The 20,000-nt window shown below is 48.1% G+C and overlaps 1 protein-coding gene across 4 annotated transcripts in view; it reads left to right on the forward strand.

Annotated features, from left to right (window-relative positions):
- The first annotated feature begins 9,738 nt into the window (after positions 1-9,738).
- The window catches only part of odf2a (outer dense fiber of sperm tails 2a), an 18,314-nt gene continuing 8,052 nt past the window's right edge, over positions 9,739-20,000 (forward strand). Inside the window, exons 1-15 of one of the 4 annotated variants that reach the window (XM_070552811.1) lie at positions 9,739-10,127; positions 10,583-10,675; positions 10,785-10,898; positions 10,971-11,105; positions 11,195-11,358; positions 11,458-11,593; positions 11,695-11,820; positions 11,902-11,976; positions 12,268-12,339; positions 12,436-12,552; positions 12,637-12,822; positions 12,892-13,001; positions 15,380-15,515; positions 15,602-15,712; positions 15,783-16,046. In XM_070552811.1, the coding sequence (XP_070408912.1) occupies positions 10,125-10,127; positions 10,583-10,675; positions 10,785-10,898; positions 10,971-11,105; positions 11,195-11,358; positions 11,458-11,593; positions 11,695-11,820; positions 11,902-11,976; positions 12,268-12,339; positions 12,436-12,552; positions 12,637-12,822; positions 12,892-13,001; positions 15,380-15,515; positions 15,602-15,712; positions 15,783-16,046 (1,842 nt within the window). In that variant the 5' untranslated portion in view covers positions 9,739-10,124. Of the gene's footprint in view, positions 10,128-10,582; positions 10,676-10,784; positions 10,899-10,970; positions 11,106-11,194; positions 11,359-11,457; positions 11,594-11,694; positions 11,821-11,898; positions 11,977-12,267; positions 12,340-12,435; positions 12,553-12,636; positions 12,823-12,891; positions 13,002-15,379; positions 15,516-15,601; positions 15,713-15,782; positions 16,047-20,000 lie in introns of all 4 variants that reach the window. The other 3 variants (XM_070552812.1, XM_070552813.1, XM_015943337.3) reach the window with 3 other exon arrangements.

Below are 20,000 nucleotides of genomic sequence, written 5' to 3' on the forward strand. Positions count from 1 at the left end.
TAAATTCATCCTGTTGTTCATGCTGACACGCACTTTATAACTTTATTATTATTATTGTTGCTGTTGTTGTTGATGATGTTGTTGTTGTTGTTGTGATCCTGTTTGTTGGGCTTTATGCAGACACATTTTCCATGTTGTGATTCCATCTCCGATTAACCTCTCGGAACGGGTCTGTTGGGTCGCTCGCTTGCGTGTGTGTGTGTGTGTGTGTGTACTCCATCATGTTCTGACCAATCTTACCTCATCCTGGTTACCATGGACGACACGCAGACCTGAACCGACCCGTTTGTTTAAAGGGTTCAGGAGCGTGTGACCATGTTATGTTGTGATGTCCTCGTGAAAAGCACCTCAGAGGATTTGGCTTCACCGACGCGTCCTCTAGTCTCAGCTGCTGCTTCCCTTCAGCTCTGCTAAACTCTGCTAGGCTATGGCGGAAGCCTGGATGGGGCATGTTTGCATCATCTTGCATGGCTCCTTCCCATCCATGGAAGTCTCTAGGCCGGATCCCTCCTCCCCTGGACTGTAAACACTCTCTAGCCTCTCTGTGTAGCTAGCTTGGAGTTTAATGTCTACAGTTGTGAGGAAGAGTTTTCTTTCTGATCTAGTCTGTCTTTAAAGCCACAATCTGGAGTATTTTTTATCTTATGGCTCCATCTAGTGGCTGACAAATGTGTTGCACCATAAGCTGTTCTCACCACTTTGGTGTTTGGTGTTGAAAGCAATACCTTTCATTCATGAACGCACACCTTTAGCCAGAAAAAGAGCAAAAACATGTAGCTTCATGATTATTCTCTTGTTATGCTTTTTATTCATACATATATATATATATATATATATATATATATATATATATATATACTTTTTTTTTAAATTCACCCTTTAACTTTAAACTTGCCCTTGAGAAATTTAGCCAAGTCTGCATCTGCCGTACGTCCTCAAAGGCTTGTGAATGCTCTGTGACCGACATCTGGACGTAGGTGCTGTTGGCTGATGATGATGAATGGTGCTCAGGTCTGATTGCATGGGGCTCTACAGGACGGGGCTGATAATTGTCTACGTTAAATCACGGTACAGGGTTAGAGTATCCCTTCTACAGATTTCTAAAAGAGGTTTCCTCAGAGGGCTCTGGAGCATGCCTAGAGCCCCGTTCCTTGCGGTTAATCAGCAGAAATGGTTGGATTTGATCTTCAGAGGCTCTTAAAAACCAAGCCAGAATTTGATTTCATTGAATGCTTGGTAAACCGCCACCAGTACCGGCGCTATTCCAATGTTAAAACCAGCGGATGGATAGGCCAAGGTGGTGAGTTAAACCAAAATGCTAACCGCTAGCTGCATCTGTTTGGTAGGTGAGCATCAGGGACGGACTGGGACAGTCATTCGTCCCAGCTGTTAGCGGCTCGAGTCGACCCTCTGACCAAGAATTCTCCAGGGGGGGTGGACTTGGCAATCACTGAGTAGGACATGTCGGCCACAGGACATGTCCCGGTGCTCCTGATGGACGGATCGCTGCTGCTGGTTTGTTGCAGACGCTGCGTTGCTTTCACAGGTGACGTAAACCCCGTCTCCATGCTGGGCAGCAGAGAAACCGTTTCCTAATAACATGCTCCAACGTAGGCTTGTGTGTGTAAAAACGGCCTTATTTACTTAGCAAGATGAGCGTCGCCATTATGAGACCGCTTGTCTCACTGCTGTGGGTGAGTAGCAGCTGAACCTGGTGACCCCCCCAGCAACAACTGGTTTGGACTTTCTCAGCTGCGGTCTAAAGCGAAACGCTGTTCGTCACATAACGTTATAAACCCCGTGGGGTGAATTCTGGGAAAGTCAGCATCTTAAGCTAACGTTGGTAAGATGGCTAACACGTAACCTTTAAAATGAGCGCTCTGTATGAGCCCCACGTAGGTGTGCTAGAACGTCCCACAAGTGAACTGAGCTGGCACCAGTGGAAACCAGGCTGAACTGGTAAAGAGTACAGCCTTGGCTTCCACTTCTCAGGTCTGCCGGTTGCATTCTCACAAGGGGAGGCGGGTTTCTTGAAGTCCAAGGAAGGGCTCAGAACATGAAGGAGACGTCAGACTCCAGAAGGAACGTGCGCAGTGGAGATGGCACACACACACACACGCACACACACACAGAGCAGATCCAGATGTTGAACCTGATACAGAAACGGATTCATGGACTCTGAACTTTTTACTGTTTTTTCCACATAAATCAGTTTGTTTTCTTCTAGTCGGATTAACACAAATAAAGCATAATAAGCATCCGTTTCTCCTCCCAGCTGTAGAGAAGCTAACACAGACTGGTTCTGACCGTACCACCTGCAGAACCAGATTCCTTCAGAGCACAAAGAAATCAGCTGCACCTGTTTTAGAAACGGACCCCAGTTGCTATGAAACCTGCAGCCGATGCTTCCTGGGGACCTGTCAGGAGTAACTGCCCACTAGAAGATCCTGTTGTGCTCCCAGCAGGAATGTTTTTTATGTTTTTCTACTCGAAAGCGAACCGTAAACGTGCACACGGCCTCCTGTATAGAAATATGTGATTGCTTGTTGTCATTCAGACCGTCAGATGTGTTTTCAGCTTTTCGGTTGTTAAAGAAGATGTGATGATTTATCCGTCAGCAGCATGTTTGTTTAGAGTAGGAAGTGCCAAAGACCGGATTGTCCTCATGTGTCCATCCTGATGATGATCCACATCCAGTCATGTGATTGAAGTTTAGGTTTGTGTCTTCAGTTGGAACCAATAAAAAAAGTCCTGGCTTCATAAAAAAGGGCTCCTGTCTTCACTGGAGGAGGGTTTGTCAAACCATCGTCACAAGGTTTCATTTATTAAGAATAAAATATTATTACTTGTTATTATCATTATAAATATTACTGTTGTTTCCTAACAGTAAACACCCCCTGCTGCTCAGAGCAGAGGTGTCGAATTTAAAAATGATTTAGTAATTTCATTTTCACCTTGAAGGAAAGGACAGAGCCTCGTTCTTCATCCAGACGGAGCAATAATCGTCCATTCATGCCTACGAGGACCACAGAGATATCTGAACCAAAACAGAGACCATGTAGCTATTTAGTCAGAACGCTCTGTTTCCATGGCAACGCCGGAAGTCCGCTTCAGCTCTTGTTTCTCCATTTACTGAAATTTTAAAATTTGGGCGTCTTATTACTGTATTACGGTAAAAAATATCATTACTGGAATAAAAGAATATCTCCATTTGACATCTGAGTCGGAATGTCGTATGTCCCAGCCTGGATTCCAACCCAGTCTTCCAGCTGAGCTCTTTCTTTGACATGTAATTGTAACTGAGAATATTTTTATCACCAACTATGGTTCCAAACCCAGCAAACGTTTGAGCGCTTGATGACAGCTGAAACAACGCGAGTCCGATACTTCATAAGTTCAATATTTTAAATACGAACAATTATTGCTATAAATGCTATTTTTAAAGACGAATGAAAGTGGAAACGACGTATTCTCTGGCCGTGAATTCCACGTATTTCGCAGCCTTGATCAAGATGTGTAAGGACATCAGTGGACTTCTAAAAACCGTGGCCTTATAAGTTTATTATTGCAGTATTAACCAAGCAAGGAAGGGCAGCTTTATCGCAGAGGGTCATAATGGGCTATAAAAGCACGTGTAAAGGACATTACATAATGGACGTACTTACAACTGATTACACGTAACAAACCGTCAAAATAACGAAACCCCAGATAAATGTGTAAAAATGTACCTGAATGGATTTTTAGGAAATATTCAGATTTTAAGCCGTCCTACGGCGACAGTTTTTGGCCGTAGACCAATATTTGCTGGGATGCCATATGTTGAACTACACGTAACTAATTGTCAAAATAACAGTTATATATGTAACTGTAGACATGTACAAATATATCTGAATGGACTTTAAGGAAAATTTCTGTCACAGTTCTTTTGTTACCAATTTAAGCCGTCCTACGAAGACCGTTTTTGGCCGTGGACACCATGTTGTCGTCGTGACGATGTTTGCTGGGTATGTTCATGTGGGCCAGCGCTAGCGCTAATTCACCACTTCGTATCTGCCAGCCAGATTCTTGCATCATTTGTCTTTGAAAATGAATTAAAAGGTATCTCACTTGCTGATGGGCATATTGTTATAATTCAAGCCGCTGATGATGAAGGGACCCAGACCAGATACTCCAGAAGTTTTCTGATGCCTCAGTTTCAAACTCCGCTTAAAACTTGTGAGCTGTGTAACGTCCAGGAATGGTCAGTTTTCACCTACAGATTGACCTACATGCCAATGGTCATCTACAGACATGAATCTGCTTCTGTGCATCTCAATCTTCCAAGCTGCAGGAAAAGATTTGACACTGCGTGTTTACACTCAACATCATGTTCCCTTCTCAAGGTTCTTCTCTGCCAAGCCTGTCTGCCTATCTAGGCTGTCCTGCACAGAATAAAGGACTGAACCGTTATAATAGTAAATAATCATATGGTTGAATGAACAATAATGGTTGATGAATAATAATGTTTTGATTAATCTGTTTAAATTAATAAGGTTGATTAATCTGTGCTTAAATTAATAAGATTGATGAATCTGTGCTTAAATTAATGAAGTTGATTAATCTTTGCTTAAATTAATAAGGTTGATTAATCTGTGCTTGAATTACTGAAGTTGAAATGGATATTATGATGATCAGTAATGTTTGGTTTAACAAGTAACCAAAGTAACGTCACTGCACATAGATATTTTCTTAGCCACAAATCAGAGCATCCTGTATCTGAAAGAAGGTGTGATGTTCTGAGGGTTTGTTGTTAACACCCCTTAACATGGCACGTCCCGATTGGCTAAGTAAATCATGATATGAGAATATTAAAACAGAATCACTGAGGAGTGATTCATCATTCCAGCATTCTGAGAGATTCAGCATCCTGTTAGTTGAGCTAACTCTGACTGGCCATCGGAGGAAAACTCTCTAGCCACCGCATCTCTTGACTTGCTGTCAAGAGCCTACACGCTACAGCTGACACAGCTAAATGGTTCCTTCAGCTATTCAGAAACAGCTGTTCTAGACGCAAACGATTTCATCTATCTGTTGTGATCCGGGAAACGACTCTGGACCGACCTGGTCGTACTGCGGTCTTTTCTACGAACTTCGGTACCTTCGGCACACCCACACACACACACACACCCCCCCGACATCTCGGATCCGAAAGGGAGTCTCCTCAGGGGTACGTAGAACACAGCATGATTGTGTCTGATGCCGGTTCATAGTTTAATGCAGACCAAATCCACTTTCACACCCAGAACTCAGTTCTTCTAGATACAAGGTTCTGATAAACACACACCATTAAATCACCACACATCACATCCCATCCTCTTACATTCATCCATCACAGTAACCTTGGTTAACTTGTCATGTTTTTGTTCAGAAAATAAATTTCTTCCCTTTTATAAACCTGAATGTTTGCATTGATAACGGAGTGTGTTTGATCCCTGAATAAACAAGAATCCTAGAATCTTCTGATTAAACATCCAAAGACCAAGCAGGTTGATATTCTGTATTTATATAGAGCATCACAGCTTATTGGTCATAAGTAAAGGTAATTTATTAAGCTTAAAAGCGACAATATATACCTGCCACCAGCTGTTACTAATATCATCATGCACTCATTCAGTCTTATGCGATATTCCTGTCAAAACACAAGTAACTCATCTTGGAGTCATTATTACTAAGAATACTGATGAAAGGTGCAGCTTAAACTTTTATCCTAGGGTGAGCATCCCGTCACTGTGACCTGATTGATCATGCACCCTGGCTACTTGGTCGGTGGGATGTCCCTTCGGCTGACTGGTTAGCGCGCATGACTCTCACCCGGCAGTCTGGGGATGGAATCCCGTCCGGGCCCCCGTTTCTCCATCCTGCCACACCATCATCGACAAAAACAAAGAAAGATTCAGCTTCTGGCTTCAGAGTGAGAGGAGGAACTTTATCAACTAAGGCTGAAGGGATATCCAGGATAACACATCCTGTGCATGTTGACACCTCCACCTATAAAACCAACAACATGCTCTACTACATTAAAGATAACATCCTTTTAAACCCTATGGACTCAGGGGCTCTCAGTTTCCTAGACTTCACCACCTAAAACTACACTTTTAAAATCAACTGGGATAGAAAATTCACCTCAGACTCGATATGGAATTTTATATTTGCTGAACAGGGTGGCTACCCCTTTATCCTCCACACTAATTACAATATTCAAAAATTGTCCATTAAATTGTTGAATTAAAATAAGCAAATGCTCCTAGCTTGATCTCTTATTTAAAAACGCATTCTCTCCTCACAATTTCCACATATGGAATAATGACACTATCTTATACAAGAATAAATCTATTTTCCTTCCTAACTGGTTTAATCATATGTAAAGCAGTTGTTTTACTTAGAGGGATATTTAGAATAGAATAGAATAGAACAGACTTTATTGATCCCACAGTGAGAAATTCACTTGTTACAGCTACACCAACACTAAAGGGAATAATTTGAAGAAAATACTAACAAATGTACATGAATATACATGTCTGCAGTATTCTAGTATTGTAACCTTTGACCACTAAAAACCACGAATAAAAAAAAAGGAAAAGACTTGGGTTCCAGAACTATGCAGCATACTGTGAGGGACACAGACATACTGTGTAAATCCGGTATTGCACAAGTACACATACTGAGTATTGCATTGGTGGTATTGTGTTCCAGGATAATGCCAGTACCAGTTAAACTGAGGAGTTCTACACTCTTACTGCAGAGGGGAGTAAAGACCTATGGTAGTGTTCTGTTTTACATCTGGGATTTCTCAGTCTGCCTCTGATGGAGCTGTCCATGGTCTCCACAGTGGAATGCAGTGGGTGGGAGGGGATTTTAAGATGGAGGTCATCTTCCCCAGCATCTTCCTTTCACACGTCTCCTCAACTGAATCCAGTGGGCAGCTCAGAACCGAGCTAGCTTTGTGAACTAGCTTGTTCAGTCTCTTCCTGTCTCGGTCAGAGCTGCCTGCACCCCAACAGACCACAGCAGAGTGGATAACAGAGCCAACCACAGAGTGGTAAAAGGATTTTAGCAGCTGGGAAATCACTCCAAAGGACCTCAGCCTCCTCAGGAGGTGGAGGTGGCTTTGGTCTTTCTTCTACAGCATCTGTGTTGTTGGACCAGTTCAGTTTGCTGGTGAGGTGAACACTGGGTACTTAAAGGTATCCACCACCTCCATGTCTGCTCTCTGGATGTTTACTGGTGAGTGAGGAGGAGTGTTTCTCTGGAAGTCAGTCACCATTTCTTGTCTCACTGGTGTTTAAGCTAAGGTGGTTACGTTCACACCAGTCCGCCAAGTCCATGATGACTGACCTGTACTCCTAGCCTGGCAAGCCAGACTACATAAATGTATTATTTAGTCTGGCCACGCTCCATTGACGGCTCTCGGTTGTGGTGCGGGTTCTACCGTTGTCTTTCAAATGATCTCCGCATTCCACTGGACAATGAATGTGACATACTCTTGTTTCACTCTGTTGCATCATCCCACCCACCAGGCATATAGAGTGCCCTGATTGGCCCACAAAGCGGATAAAGCTCTGTGATTTGTTCACTAAGCAGATAGAGCACTATGATTGGCCCACCATTATGGACTAATCACAGCTCTTTATGTGTTTGAAACCCCTCTAGAGAGCTGTGATAGGCTAGCCAGAGTCCTGGTAGGAGCTGCGGAGGTTCCAATGGAGCGTGCCTAGACCAAACTTTGCAAAGCAAGAATTTGGTCTAGTTCACTAGGCTACTGTACTCCTGGTCATTCCCCTCAGACACACAGCCGGCAATGGCCGAGTCATCAGAGAACTTCTGGAGGTGACAGCTGCTGGTGTTGTAGGCTAAGTCCGAGGTGTAGAAGGTGAAGAGAAAGGGAGAGAGCACCGTACCCTGTGGAGCTCCAGAACTGCACACAACCACCTCAGATGCACAGTTGTGCAGCCTCGTGTACTGTGGCCTGTTGGTGAGGTAGTAGATGGTCCATGCAGTCAGATGTTCTTCCACTCCTGCACCCCTCATCTTCTGCTGCAGTAGACAAGGCTTGATGGCGTTGAAGGCACTTGAGAAGCAGAAGAACACGATTCTCACAGTGTTCTTTCACATCTCGAGGTGAGTCAGCGCCAGGTGCTGCAGGTAGATGATGGTGTCCTCCACCCCTATGTTTGGTTTATATGCAAATTGCAGTGGGTTCATTTCCGGGGTCACTACTGAACGTAGATGGGTGAGGAGTGTCACGGACGTTCCCGTTTCCACCCAGTAGATGGTGCTAAAGGGCTGTGCAGCACCTTGGGCAACGCCAGTCACCCTGTCTCCATCCAGTAGAGGCACAGCTACAGCTGATCAACCTACTGACACCTCCCGGTTAAAAAGACTGCATTTGGTGCATTCAGGAAGAGACTCCAAGAGTAGAAACGAGGAGGTGAGTCCCCCACTCCTACACACACCGAGCTGGAGACATAATTCCATAGTCTTCATCAGACGGGAGGTCAAGGCGACAGGTCTGTAGTGGTTTGGTGCAGATTTGATGTCTTACAGTGAATTCCTAAAAACCCATCACATTCCAGTCACTCCTAAAGACTTTGCAATTGTTATGGATGTGATTCCTCATGGAGTCATCATGTTGTTTAGGGAAAGTTCACGTTCTCCACCTTCCTGCTCTTTGTTCCAGACCAATGTAGGCAAAGCATGTTTTGCCTCCAGCCTCTCAACAAGAAACAAATAAAGTCTCTTTTTCAAAAAAGCATTGCAACTGTATCTTATGTCACCCACCGTTGGAGGAAGTTTGCCCCGGACGTTGTGTGGAAGAACGTCTGGACCTTATGCTCCAAATATCTCATTACCAACAAACCTTGGGACGTATGGTTCAAACTTCTTCACAGATGTTACCAGCAAACTCCCGATTACACTTGGACATTGACAAAAGTTGCTCATTCTGCAAATCGGACATCAAAACAACTTCTCATTTATTCTGGAAATGCACGTTTACTGTTTCTTTCTGGATAGACTGTTCTCTATTTGTGCAACGAAATGTCCTTGAAAATGTCTATCTTGTACAAGGATGTATTATACTGACTCACACAAAGCACACTATTGTTTTATTATTCTATTTATAATTCTAGCAAAATATCATATCCACAAATGTAAAATTTCCTACTAAAAACTCATATTCAGCCTTCTGATGATTGAAATCAAACAATACTCCTCTGCTGCACCCCCTGGCCATCGGGACTCTTGACCCGTTTTGGTCTTAGAAAGTCTTCTTCCTCTCTCTTTTCTGTGTGTGCACTACCCCTGGCTTGTTTCTGATCGGTCTGATGTTTTAGATCATTTTCAATAAAATAAAATAAAATAAATTTTCATTTATTTATAAAAAGCATCAGTAAGCCTAGCTTCTATGTGTTACCATGGTGACTGGGAGGGCTTTCAGGCTCCAGGAACATCCGGCCACGTAAAACAGATGTAGGAACGGTTAAACCGGGAATTCCAAACGAGAGCCTGGTTTTGGGAAAATCTCGCTTTCTGGAATACCCCCCGGTTTGTCGTGATGAAGACCGAGACGAGTCCAGATGCATCAGAACTGATCAGAACCTTCGGCGCCATCTAGTGCCGGGAAGTGTTCGGTACACGCGCCGGTAACGGCAGAAGAACGGGCCTGTTCAGGAGCTCCAGCTGCTCTGGAAATACACATTTCCCACCTAGTTCTGGTCCGGACCGGTTTACGGTCATTAATTAGCTAAAAGCACTAATAAAAGTAGGTTTCGTACGGTTCTACAACGAGTTTCAAGCTCAGCACCGAACCAGAACATCGGGGCCGATGGTGGTGCTTCGACTTGTTGCTAAGGAACGGTAGAGGCATGACTGTCGTCCAATTAGTAATGAAGGATCATGTCACGTGATTTGTACTGCCCAATCACAGAGGCGATAGCTGCAACAGACGTCCCCCCCCCACCCCCACCCGAATACTTTAAACCGACTTTTCAAGCTAATCTGCTGATGATAAATATCGTTAAACAGCGACCCAGAAGAGCGCATTAAACGTGTTTTCAGGTCTCAGCCAGTTGCTTTTAGGTCCTTCGATGGTAAGTTTTTCAGCTAAAGCGGCTACAAACGCTGCCGTTAAGCTAACGCTGTCAGAAGCGCGCGCTTGAGTTTACGTCGTGAGTTTTTATGAATGAAACAAACGCAGTCCAGTCTTAGTTTTATTTTGTAACTGTTTGTTTTTTATTGTTTTGTCTTACTGAACAATCAAACCCAGCAGCAAATACTTCACACTCGGTACTTTACCAGATCTCGTCTAGTTATTAAGCATTTATTGGTGCTTGAAATCCTTGAAAGTGCTTGAATTTAAATAGATGCATGATCTTGTGTCTGAAGCTGATGGAAGCACCAAAACCTTCACGGAAAGTGAATCACATTTAGAATGAACCCTGAAAACACACGTGTGAGGTTACACCTATGAGGTCAGATGTCGGTGAAGGACTCGGAATCAGCGTTTGTTTTCATGGGATTTAGGAAAGATGTCATTGTCTCCTAGAGAAAAGCCATGAGGCACCAGTCGGGGTCTCCTCCGCTTCACGTGCACATCAGCGACACCACACCTGTCCATGTCCACCTGAAGAGCCAAAGGGTGGGTCTTCCCAGTACCCCTCAGATCTGAGATCCTCATCAACACACATAGCTCCTCTGAAGACCTGCTGAGAAAGTGATGAAGTGGTGTTTTTGTTCTGTGTCTGAAGGCCAGGGCGCGCACTGACAGAGTAATCCTCCACCCTACAGCGCCGGTCCAAACCCGAGGGACCAGGATCCCTCTAGGAAAGTCCCCCAGCAGGAGAACCTCCTACACATGGGAGGTCAGAGGTCGCGCTGATCAATCTTGACACTTCCTAAAGGTTTGCATCGTTACTTGTTGTGTTTTCTTTAAGGGTCCAACACACTGCCTTGAGATCATCCCACCGCTCACAGAGCCAGAACCTCACCACTCCGCGCTGCGATTGTCAGAGCTGACATCCGAAGAAGACGAGGGTCTGCAGGGACGTACCCACAGCTTAATGACTGAGGTCAGCTCTCTGCAGAACCAGGTTTTGAGTTTAAAAGAAGTCCAGGTGATCGGTACTGGCCCAACCAAAAATCTGCTCTCTGTTGTCAGGTAGCGCGAAGGAAGAAGCAGCATCTTCTTCATCAACAGCGTGAGCAGCTAAACACCTCCAGACAAGCAATGGTAGATCAGGAGGAGCAGCAGGCTGAGGTGACCCAGGAGCAAAACACACAGCTACGTCGGCCCACGGAGAAGGTTCTTGAGGAGAGCAGCAGGTGTGATGAAATAAAACGGGTCGGAGACCGGCGCTCAGCCTCCGCTGCTCTGGTCGGTTTTCATCCTACAAACAATCACAAAGGGAAATGTTTCCTCAGAGCCGGCGGTTCCCTTCAGGATGGAGATGCTCTGCTGCAGAAGCTGGAGGAGGCTGAAGCTGATGGAGCTGCAGCTGCTCTGGAAGTCTCAGCTCTCCGAGAAGCTGTTTCCCGTCTGAGCGCTTCTGGCAGGAATGTGAGTGTTGACCCGGTCCGACCCAGACCTAGAGACACGGTAGCTTTAGGATGCAGGGCTGATGAACTCATTTATCTTTTTGGTTCTGTTTCCTGGTGAAGAAGTGTTCCGGTTGTACGGCTTTGGGTTTAGCGGAACAGACGGAGCTGCTGCTGCAGAAGCTGAAGACGTTTGAGAGCAGAAACCAGGCGCTGCGACGGCTCCTCAGAGAGCAGCAAGAGTCTCAGGTAACAAGCTGGACCGTCAGAACCCTGCAGGACCATGTCTGACCTCCTCACGCCTTCATGCTCTGGTTCTGGTTTAAGCAGACAGAGTCCATTCGACTGTCGGAGCAGAACCGGGAGATGCTGCAGAGGCTGAACGACACAGAAGCTGAAAACGCCGTGAGTTCGGATCACTTCCTGTTAGCATCAGAACATATTCATCATAAAGTTTTAAGAAATAATAAAGTTTAAAAGGTAAATCTGATGAAAACTAGTTAAATCAAACCCACAGAAAAGCTGCGAGTCCTTCTGATGTGTTCATAATCCAGATGTTTGTTCTCTTCGCTCACATCTTCTACTCAAACATCTAAACAGGGATTTAAAAGCTGGATGGATTTGAGCCGTTTGCCTGCAGATGTTTAGTTCGTGTCTCTGGAGGAACTCTTTCTCACTTTGTTTTTCTTCTCTCAGCATCTCCTGGTGAAACTGGAGGAGAAGAACCAGGAGGTCCACCAGCTGTCTGGACTTGTGGATGCCGAGAAGGTACCAGACCAGCTGATGCTGTTCTTTTTTCTCCCAAGCTTCCAATAAAGGCACAGATGCTGACGACAGGAATCACATTTGGGTTGGAACATGCAGGAACACGCCAGGAGTTCAGCAGATTTATCCAGAAGTCTGGAGTCCACCAGAGCTCGTCTGCAGGGTCGACTCCGCAGCCGAGAGGCTGAGAACAACCGGCTCTCTGTGCAGATTAAGGTCCGTCTGAGCAGGTGGGCCTTCATCAGAATCAGAACAAAACAAACCTGAACTCAGAGTGTTCCCTGCCTCTGATTGGGTCAGAATCAGGAGCGGGCAGCCAGTCAGCAGCAGGCGGAGATGGCGCACCTGACAGAGCAGCTGATGAGGCTCAAAGGGGAAGCTGCGACAGAACGAGAGGCTCTGAAACGGGCCACAGGGACCCAGAAACACCGAGCAGAGCGCAGTGAAGATGCAGCAGGTCGGCTGAGCGCTCAGCTGCTGCAGATGGTAAAAAAAAAAACTTTGACTCCTCCACGGGAAGGCTGTTGGTCTGAAAACGAGGTTTCTGCTCCACAGGAGAAGCAGGTGGCAGAAGCTATGTCTGCAGCTGAAGTCTGGAAGCGTCGCCATGGAGACCAGATGAAGGAGAAGAGTCAACTGGAGCTGGAAGTGTCGGCCTTGAACAGGTGACTTCAGAGGTTTGGAGTGGATCCATACCATCGTCCTGACAAAGTTCAGTCCCGTTTCTCTTTGACGTCCGCGGTGCAAAGCAGTCAGAAGTAGAAGTAGATTAAATCAAAACATGCAGGAGAAGAAGTCAGAGCATACGGGTGTCTGAGCAATCAGCAGTCAGCAAAACGCGTGAATGAAAATGTGCCCTAAAAGGAAAGAGAAACCAGGAGACACGTGGCAGTGTTACATAGCATTAAAGTCAGTATAAACTACACCAGGAAGGGCAGCATCGGTTCTCCTCCTCTCTCCATCCCTCCAGGAGAGAGGAGGAGAACCGATGATCTTCTCAGCTCTCACTATTTTCAGTACAGCTGCCATACCACACCAAAACAGGGCTTTAAACTGGACCGGAACAGGAGTTTAAACTGGACCGGAACAGGAGTTTAAACTGGACCGGAACAGGAGTTTAAACTGGACCGGAACAGGAGTTTAAACTGGACTGGATCAAGGATTTAAAACTGGACCGGAACAGGAGTTTAAACTTCCTGATCAAGGATTTAAAATTGGACCGGAACTGGAGTTTAAACTGGACCGGATCAAGGATTTAAAACTGGACCGGAACAGGAGTTTAAACTTCCTGATCAAGGATTTAAAATTGGACCGGAACTGGAGTTTAAACTGGACCGGATCAAGGATTTTAAACTGGACCGGAACTGGAGTTTAAACTGGACCGGAACAAGAGTTTAAACTGGACCGGATCAAGGATTTAAAACTGGACCGGAACTGGAGTTTAAACTGGACCGGAACAGGAGTTTAAACTGGACCGGATCAAGGATTTAAAACTGGACCGGAACTGGAGTTTAAACTGGACCGGATCAAGGATTTAAAACTGGACCGGAACTGGAGTTTAAACTGGACCGGATCAAGGATTTAAAACTGGACCGGAACAGGGTTTTTCAGAATAGAATAGACTACTGATCCCACCGCAGGGAGAGGCCCTTGCTGCAGCAGCACACTCACTTAGAGAAAAAGAAATGGTAAACGGCCTGTATTTGATACAGCGCCTTCAAGAGTCCTGGAACCGCCCAAGGCGCTTTACAACACAATTAGTCATTCACCCATTCACACACACATTCACACACTGGTGGGGATGAGCTACAAAGTAGCCACAGCTGACAGAGGCGAGGCTGCCGAGCACTGGTGCCACCAGTCCCTCCGACCACCACCTGCAGGCAACGTGGGTTAAGTGTCTTGCCCAAGGACACAACGACAGCGACAGACTGTGCGGGGCTCGAACCTGCAACCTTCTGATTGCGGGGCGAGCACTTAACTCCTGTGCCACCGTCGCCCCAAAGAAGAAAGAAGAAAAGATTACAGGTGAACACACAAAGGCCAAAAGCTCCTATTGTAATCTTCAACCACTAAGAACAACAAATTAAAGGAAAACTTGTGTTTCCAAATCTATGCAGCATACTCTAAGGGACACAGACATACTTTGTAAATCCGGTATTGCACAAGTACACATACTGAGTATTGCGTTGGTGGTATTGTGTACCAGGATAATGCCAGTACCAGTTAAACTGAGACGTTATACACTCTTACTGCAGAGGGGATGAATGACCTACAGTAGCATGGGCAGCAGTAGCTCAACAGGTTGAGCAGCTTTTCCAGTAATCAGAGGTTGCAGGTTCGATCCTGGCTCCGTACAGAGAATTCTGCTGTTGTGTCCTTGGGCAAGACACTTAACCTTGGTGGTCAGATGGACCGGTGGCGCCTGTGCTCTGCAGCCTCGCCTCTGTCAGTGCGCCCCAGGGCAGCTGTGGCTACATCGTAGCTCATCACCACCAGTGTGTGTGTGAATGGGTGAATGATACTCTGTAGTGTAAAGCACTTTGGAGTCCTTACTCTGAGAGGTGCTATACAAGTGCGGGTCATTTATCATTTAGCGTTCTGTTTTACATCTGGGATGTCTCAGTCTGCCTCTGAAGGAGCTGTCCATAGTCTCCACTGTGGAAGGCATTGGGTGCGATGTTTGTTTTTTAAGATGGAGGTCATCTTCCCCAGCATCCTCTTTTCACACGTCTGCTCAACTGAATCCAGTGGGCAGCTCAGAACCGTGCTAGCTTTGTGAACTAGCTTGTTCAGTGTGCTCCTGTCTCGGTCAGAGCTGCCTGCACCCCAACAGACCACAGCAGAGTGGATAACAGAGCCAACCACAGAGTGGTAAAAGGATTTTAGCAGCTGGGAAATCACTCCAAAGGACCTCAGCCTCCTCAGGAGGTGGAGGCAGCTTTGGCCCTTCAGGGGTTTAAACCGTTTAAACCTGATTGAATCAGGAGTTTACCTGTACCAGATCTGGGATTAAGCTCTGCTGTTTCTCTGGTTCTGACAGTCGGATATCCGATCTGATGGAGGAGCTGCAGACCGTGGAGGACAAAGTCCAGCTGAACCGGGGCGAGCTGTTTAATCACCTGCATGAACTGACCTCAGAGAACACTGCTGCTAAGCTGGAGAACCAGAGCCTGAAGGTGAGTCGTGCTCTGGGTCTTGGTTAAACTTTATCATGGTGTTCTGGTGGTTCTGGTTTAATTAGTTGGTTCGGTGCTGGTCACAGGCTACGGCGTCAGCACTGGAGGACAAGATGTCCACGTCCCAGTCTGAACTTCAGCAGGTCAAAGTGTCCGTCAGGCAATATGAAGACCTGCTGGACAGCTACAAGACTCAGGTCGGTCAGGGCACGTTCGGGACCAGACCACATGGACCTGTTTTTGTTCTGTCTAACCAGCTTTGTCCAGGTTGAGAGGACTCGGGCCGAGGTGGAGGAGTACCGCTCCCGTCTGGCTCAAGCTGAGTGGGAGGCCCAGGCGGTACGGGGTGAGCTGGACCAAGAGGTCCTGGAGGTGCGCAGGGAGCTGCTGGGCCGTCTGTCTGAGCTGGAGCTTCTCCCGGAGGCCTTACGGCACTCTGAGCTGCAGCTGCAGGAAGTCCAAGACCGGGAACGCAGCCAGGAGAGACGAAACACGGAGCTCATCACCACACTGACGGACCTGCGTCTGAAGGTCTCTCTAGTCCTGTTACCATCATGACTCTGATTCTGGTTCTGACCCAAGAACAAACATTCTGACCAGATCAGCAGAACCCATAAAGTTATGGATCTTTCCATCAGTAACTCTGCTGGACCAGACACGCTTCCATCACTAGTGGGTCTGTTAAGCGGTTTCTCAGTTACAGCAGAACGTTGGTTCGACTGGTACACAACTGCCATAACACCAATGTGTGTTCTGATCCTCTTAGGTGGTCTGATCAGAACACAGTCCAGCAGAAACAAACACACACACACACATATATATATACATATATGTTTGTGTATATGTATATATATATATATATATATATATATATATATATATATATATATATATATATATATATACATATATATATATATGTATATATATACATATATATATATATATATATATGTATGTATATATATATATATATATATATATATATATATATACATATACATACATATACATATACATATATATACATATATGTATATATGTATATATATGTATATATATATACATACATATATATATACATATATATATACGTGTGTGTATATATATATATATATACACTGTCAGACTCGAAGACTGGGTTCGGGAGTAAGAGCGTTTATTATACAGACGGTGGGCTGAAAGCGGTGCTGGAAAGGCTGACGGATGAGGTCTGAGGAGGAAAGGTGTAGGTTTAGCTGTAGTAGCTTTGGAATACTCTGATCATGGATCACGGTGGAACGATGACTGAGTGAAGAGCCGGTGTAGCGTCTTCCATATATAGACATGGATTGACGCAGGTGGAACGTGGAGGGAATCCCCGCGAGGGGCATGCTGGGTAATGTGGTCCAAGACGGAAGCCGGTCAGCTGGGAGAGCCCGGCCTGGGGGCTTGGACTCTGACAGGACCCCCCGGTCCAGGGACGGCTCCAGAAGTCCCCGGGCCACCTCGGTGGGCCCAGAAGTCCGAAATGAGGGCAGGGTCCAAGATGGAGCGGGCCGGCTCCCAGGAGCGTTCCTCTGGGCCATAGTCCGCCCAATCTACGAGGTACTGCCAGCCCCGACCCCGGCGGCGAGCGTCCAGAATGCGCCGGACTGTGTAGATGGGCTCACCGTCGAGGAAGCGGGCCGGCGGAGGTGCTGGAGCCTGAGGTGGCAGGAGGGGGGATTCCACGTAAGGCTTGAGCCGGGAGGTGTGGAAGGTAGGATCGACGCGAAGGCTTGTAGGCAGCCGCAGCCGGTACGTGACCGGGTTGATGACCTCCTGCACGGGGTAGGGCCCGAGGAACCGGGGAGCTAGCTTCCTGGAACCGGCGCGGACCCGGAGGCCTGCCATGGACACCCAGACCTTGTCCCCTGGAGCATAGGAGGGACCCGGGCGGTGCCTGCGGAGGTGTTGGTGTGAGTAACGGGCGTTGGCCCGGGTAATGGAGGCCCGCGCCTTGATCCATGCGTTCTTGCAGCGCCTCACCAGGGATTGAGCGGCTGGCACCGCGACTTCGGGTTCCTGGTGGGCGAAGACTGGGGGCTGGTAGCCATAGCAGACCTCGAAAGGGGACATCTGAGTGGCCGAGGAGGTGTGGAGATTGTGAGACAGCTCCGCCCAGAGGAGGTACTTAGGCCACTGCGAGGGCTGGGCCGAGACAAAGCAGCGGAGGTACCGGCCCAACTGTTGGTTCGCCCGCTCCGATTGACCGTTGGTCTGTGGGTGGTAGCCCGAAGACAGGCTGACAGAAGCTCCCACTAGATGGCAGAAGGCTTTCCAGAAACGGGCCGTGAACTGGGGACCACGATCTGAGACCACGTCGACCGGGAACCCGTGGAGACGCACCACATTCTCCAGAAACAGTTCTGCAGTGCGCCGGGCCGAGGGAAGGCCCGGGAGGGCGATGAAGTGAACAGCTTTGGAAAACCGGTCAGTGACCGTTAGGATGGTGTCGAGGTCATTGACCGGCGGGAGACCTGTGACAAAGTCCAGCCCCACATGGGACCAGGGGCGGCTGGGCACCGGAAGAGGTCTGAGGGTGCCAACCGGAGCCTGGGTGGATGCCTTAGAGCGGGCGCAGACGTCACAGGCGCTCGTGAATTCCTTAACGTCCCTCTCCATACGTGGCCACCAGAGAGCCCGTTTCAAGAACTTGAGAGTCCGAGAGAAGCCCGCGTGACCAGACAGGCGTGATGAGTGGGCCCAGGCCAACGCCTCACTGCGACAGGCCGCGGGGACGTAGAGCCGACTGGCAGGGGTCTCTGGCGGCGCTGGGTCATCCCGGAGGGCGTTTTGGATGGCCTCCTCCAACGGCCACCCAAGCTGGGCCACGAAACGGTGCTCCGGGAGGATGGGCGCCGGCTCAGACGTGGGCGCTGAATGTGTGAACTGGCGGGAGAGGGCATCCGCCTTCTGGTTTTTAGTCCCGGGGCGATAGGCGAGATGGAACTCGTAGGGTTCGAAGAAGAGGGCCCAGCGAGCCTGGCGAGGATTTAGCTGCTTGGCGGACCGGATGTGGGTTAGGTTCTGGTGGTCAGTCCAGATGGTGAACGGCTGAGTGGTGCCCAGAACCCACTGCCTCCATTCCTCCAACGCCCATTTTATGGCCAGCAGCTCACGATCCCCTACGCCGTACTTCTGCTGGGTGGTGGAAAACTTCCTGGAGAAGTAGGCGCAGGGATGTAGCCTGTCATCTGGGCCGCCTTGGGACAGGATGGCGCCGGCGCCGACATCCGAAGCGTCGACCTCGACCACAAAAGGGACTGCCTGATCCGGATGGCGCAGGATAGGAGCCGATGTGAAACGAGCGACTAGGTAGTGGAAGGCCCGGACGGCATCTGGGGTGAGCCGGAACGGTTGACCAGGAGGGCTCGGTCGGGTGAGAGAGGTGAGGGGCGCCACAATGGTGCTAAAGTCTTTGATAAATCGACGGTAAAAGTTGCAGAAACCCAGAAAACTCTGCAGTTGCTTCAGGCTGGTTGGTAGGGGCCAGTCCTTCACCGCCTGGACTTTCTGAGGGTCCATAGTTAGACCTTGATCCGAAATCAGGTAGCCCAGGAATGAAACGGACCGCTGGTGGAAGGAGCACTTCTCGGGCTTACAGAACAGGTTGTTGTCCAGGAGCCGGGTCAAGACAGCGCGGACATGGTGGTAGTGTTCGGCCTCTGACTTGGAGTAGATCAGAATGTCATCCAGGTAGGCAAACACCCACCGTCCCAACATGTCACGGAGGACATCATTGATGAAGCGTTGGAAAACGGCGGGGCTATTGCACAGTCCGAAGGGCATGACCTGGTACTCCCAGTGACCGGTAGGGGTGATGAACGCCGTTTTCCACTCATCTCCAGCTTTGATACGGACCAGGTTGTAGGCGCTCCGGAGGTCCAGCTTGGTGAAAATCCGCGCCTGGGAGATGGCATCCAGGGCGGACGTGAGGAGCGGCAGAGGATAACGATCTCTGACTGTAATCTTGTTCAGTCCTCTGTAATCTATACAGGGGCGGAGATCACCCTCCTTTTTCCTCACAAAGAAGAAGCCTGCGGCACCTGGGGACGACGAGGGTCGGATGAAACCCTGCCGGAGGGCCTGGTCAATATATTCCTCCATGGCTCTGGACTCGGCGGGAGAGAGAGAAAAAAGGCGCCCCCGGGGTGGACTGGTTCCTGGTTGCAGCTTGATTTCCATGTCGTACGGGCGGTGAGGCGGCAGTGTGGTGGCGCGCCGCTTGTCGAACACCGCAGCCAGGTCCCGGTAGGGCAGTGGCAGATTGGGCGGTGTAGGGCCAGGGTCACCGGCCGGGCAGTCTGGCATGGATGGAGGAGGAGAGAGGTGGGCCTGGCACTGGGCCCCCCATTCCAAAAGGCGGCCCTGGGACCAGGAAATCCGGGGGTCATGGAGACGGAGCCAGGGAAATCCCAGGATTAGAGGAGAGGAGGGAGCACATATGATCAGGAACTGGAT

The sequence above is a fragment of the Nothobranchius furzeri genome, chromosome 6 (genome assembly GCF_043380555.1).
Source record: "Nothobranchius furzeri strain GRZ-AD chromosome 6, NfurGRZ-RIMD1, whole genome shotgun sequence".
NCBI lineage: Eukaryota > Metazoa > Chordata > Actinopteri > Cyprinodontiformes > Nothobranchiidae > Nothobranchius > Nothobranchius furzeri.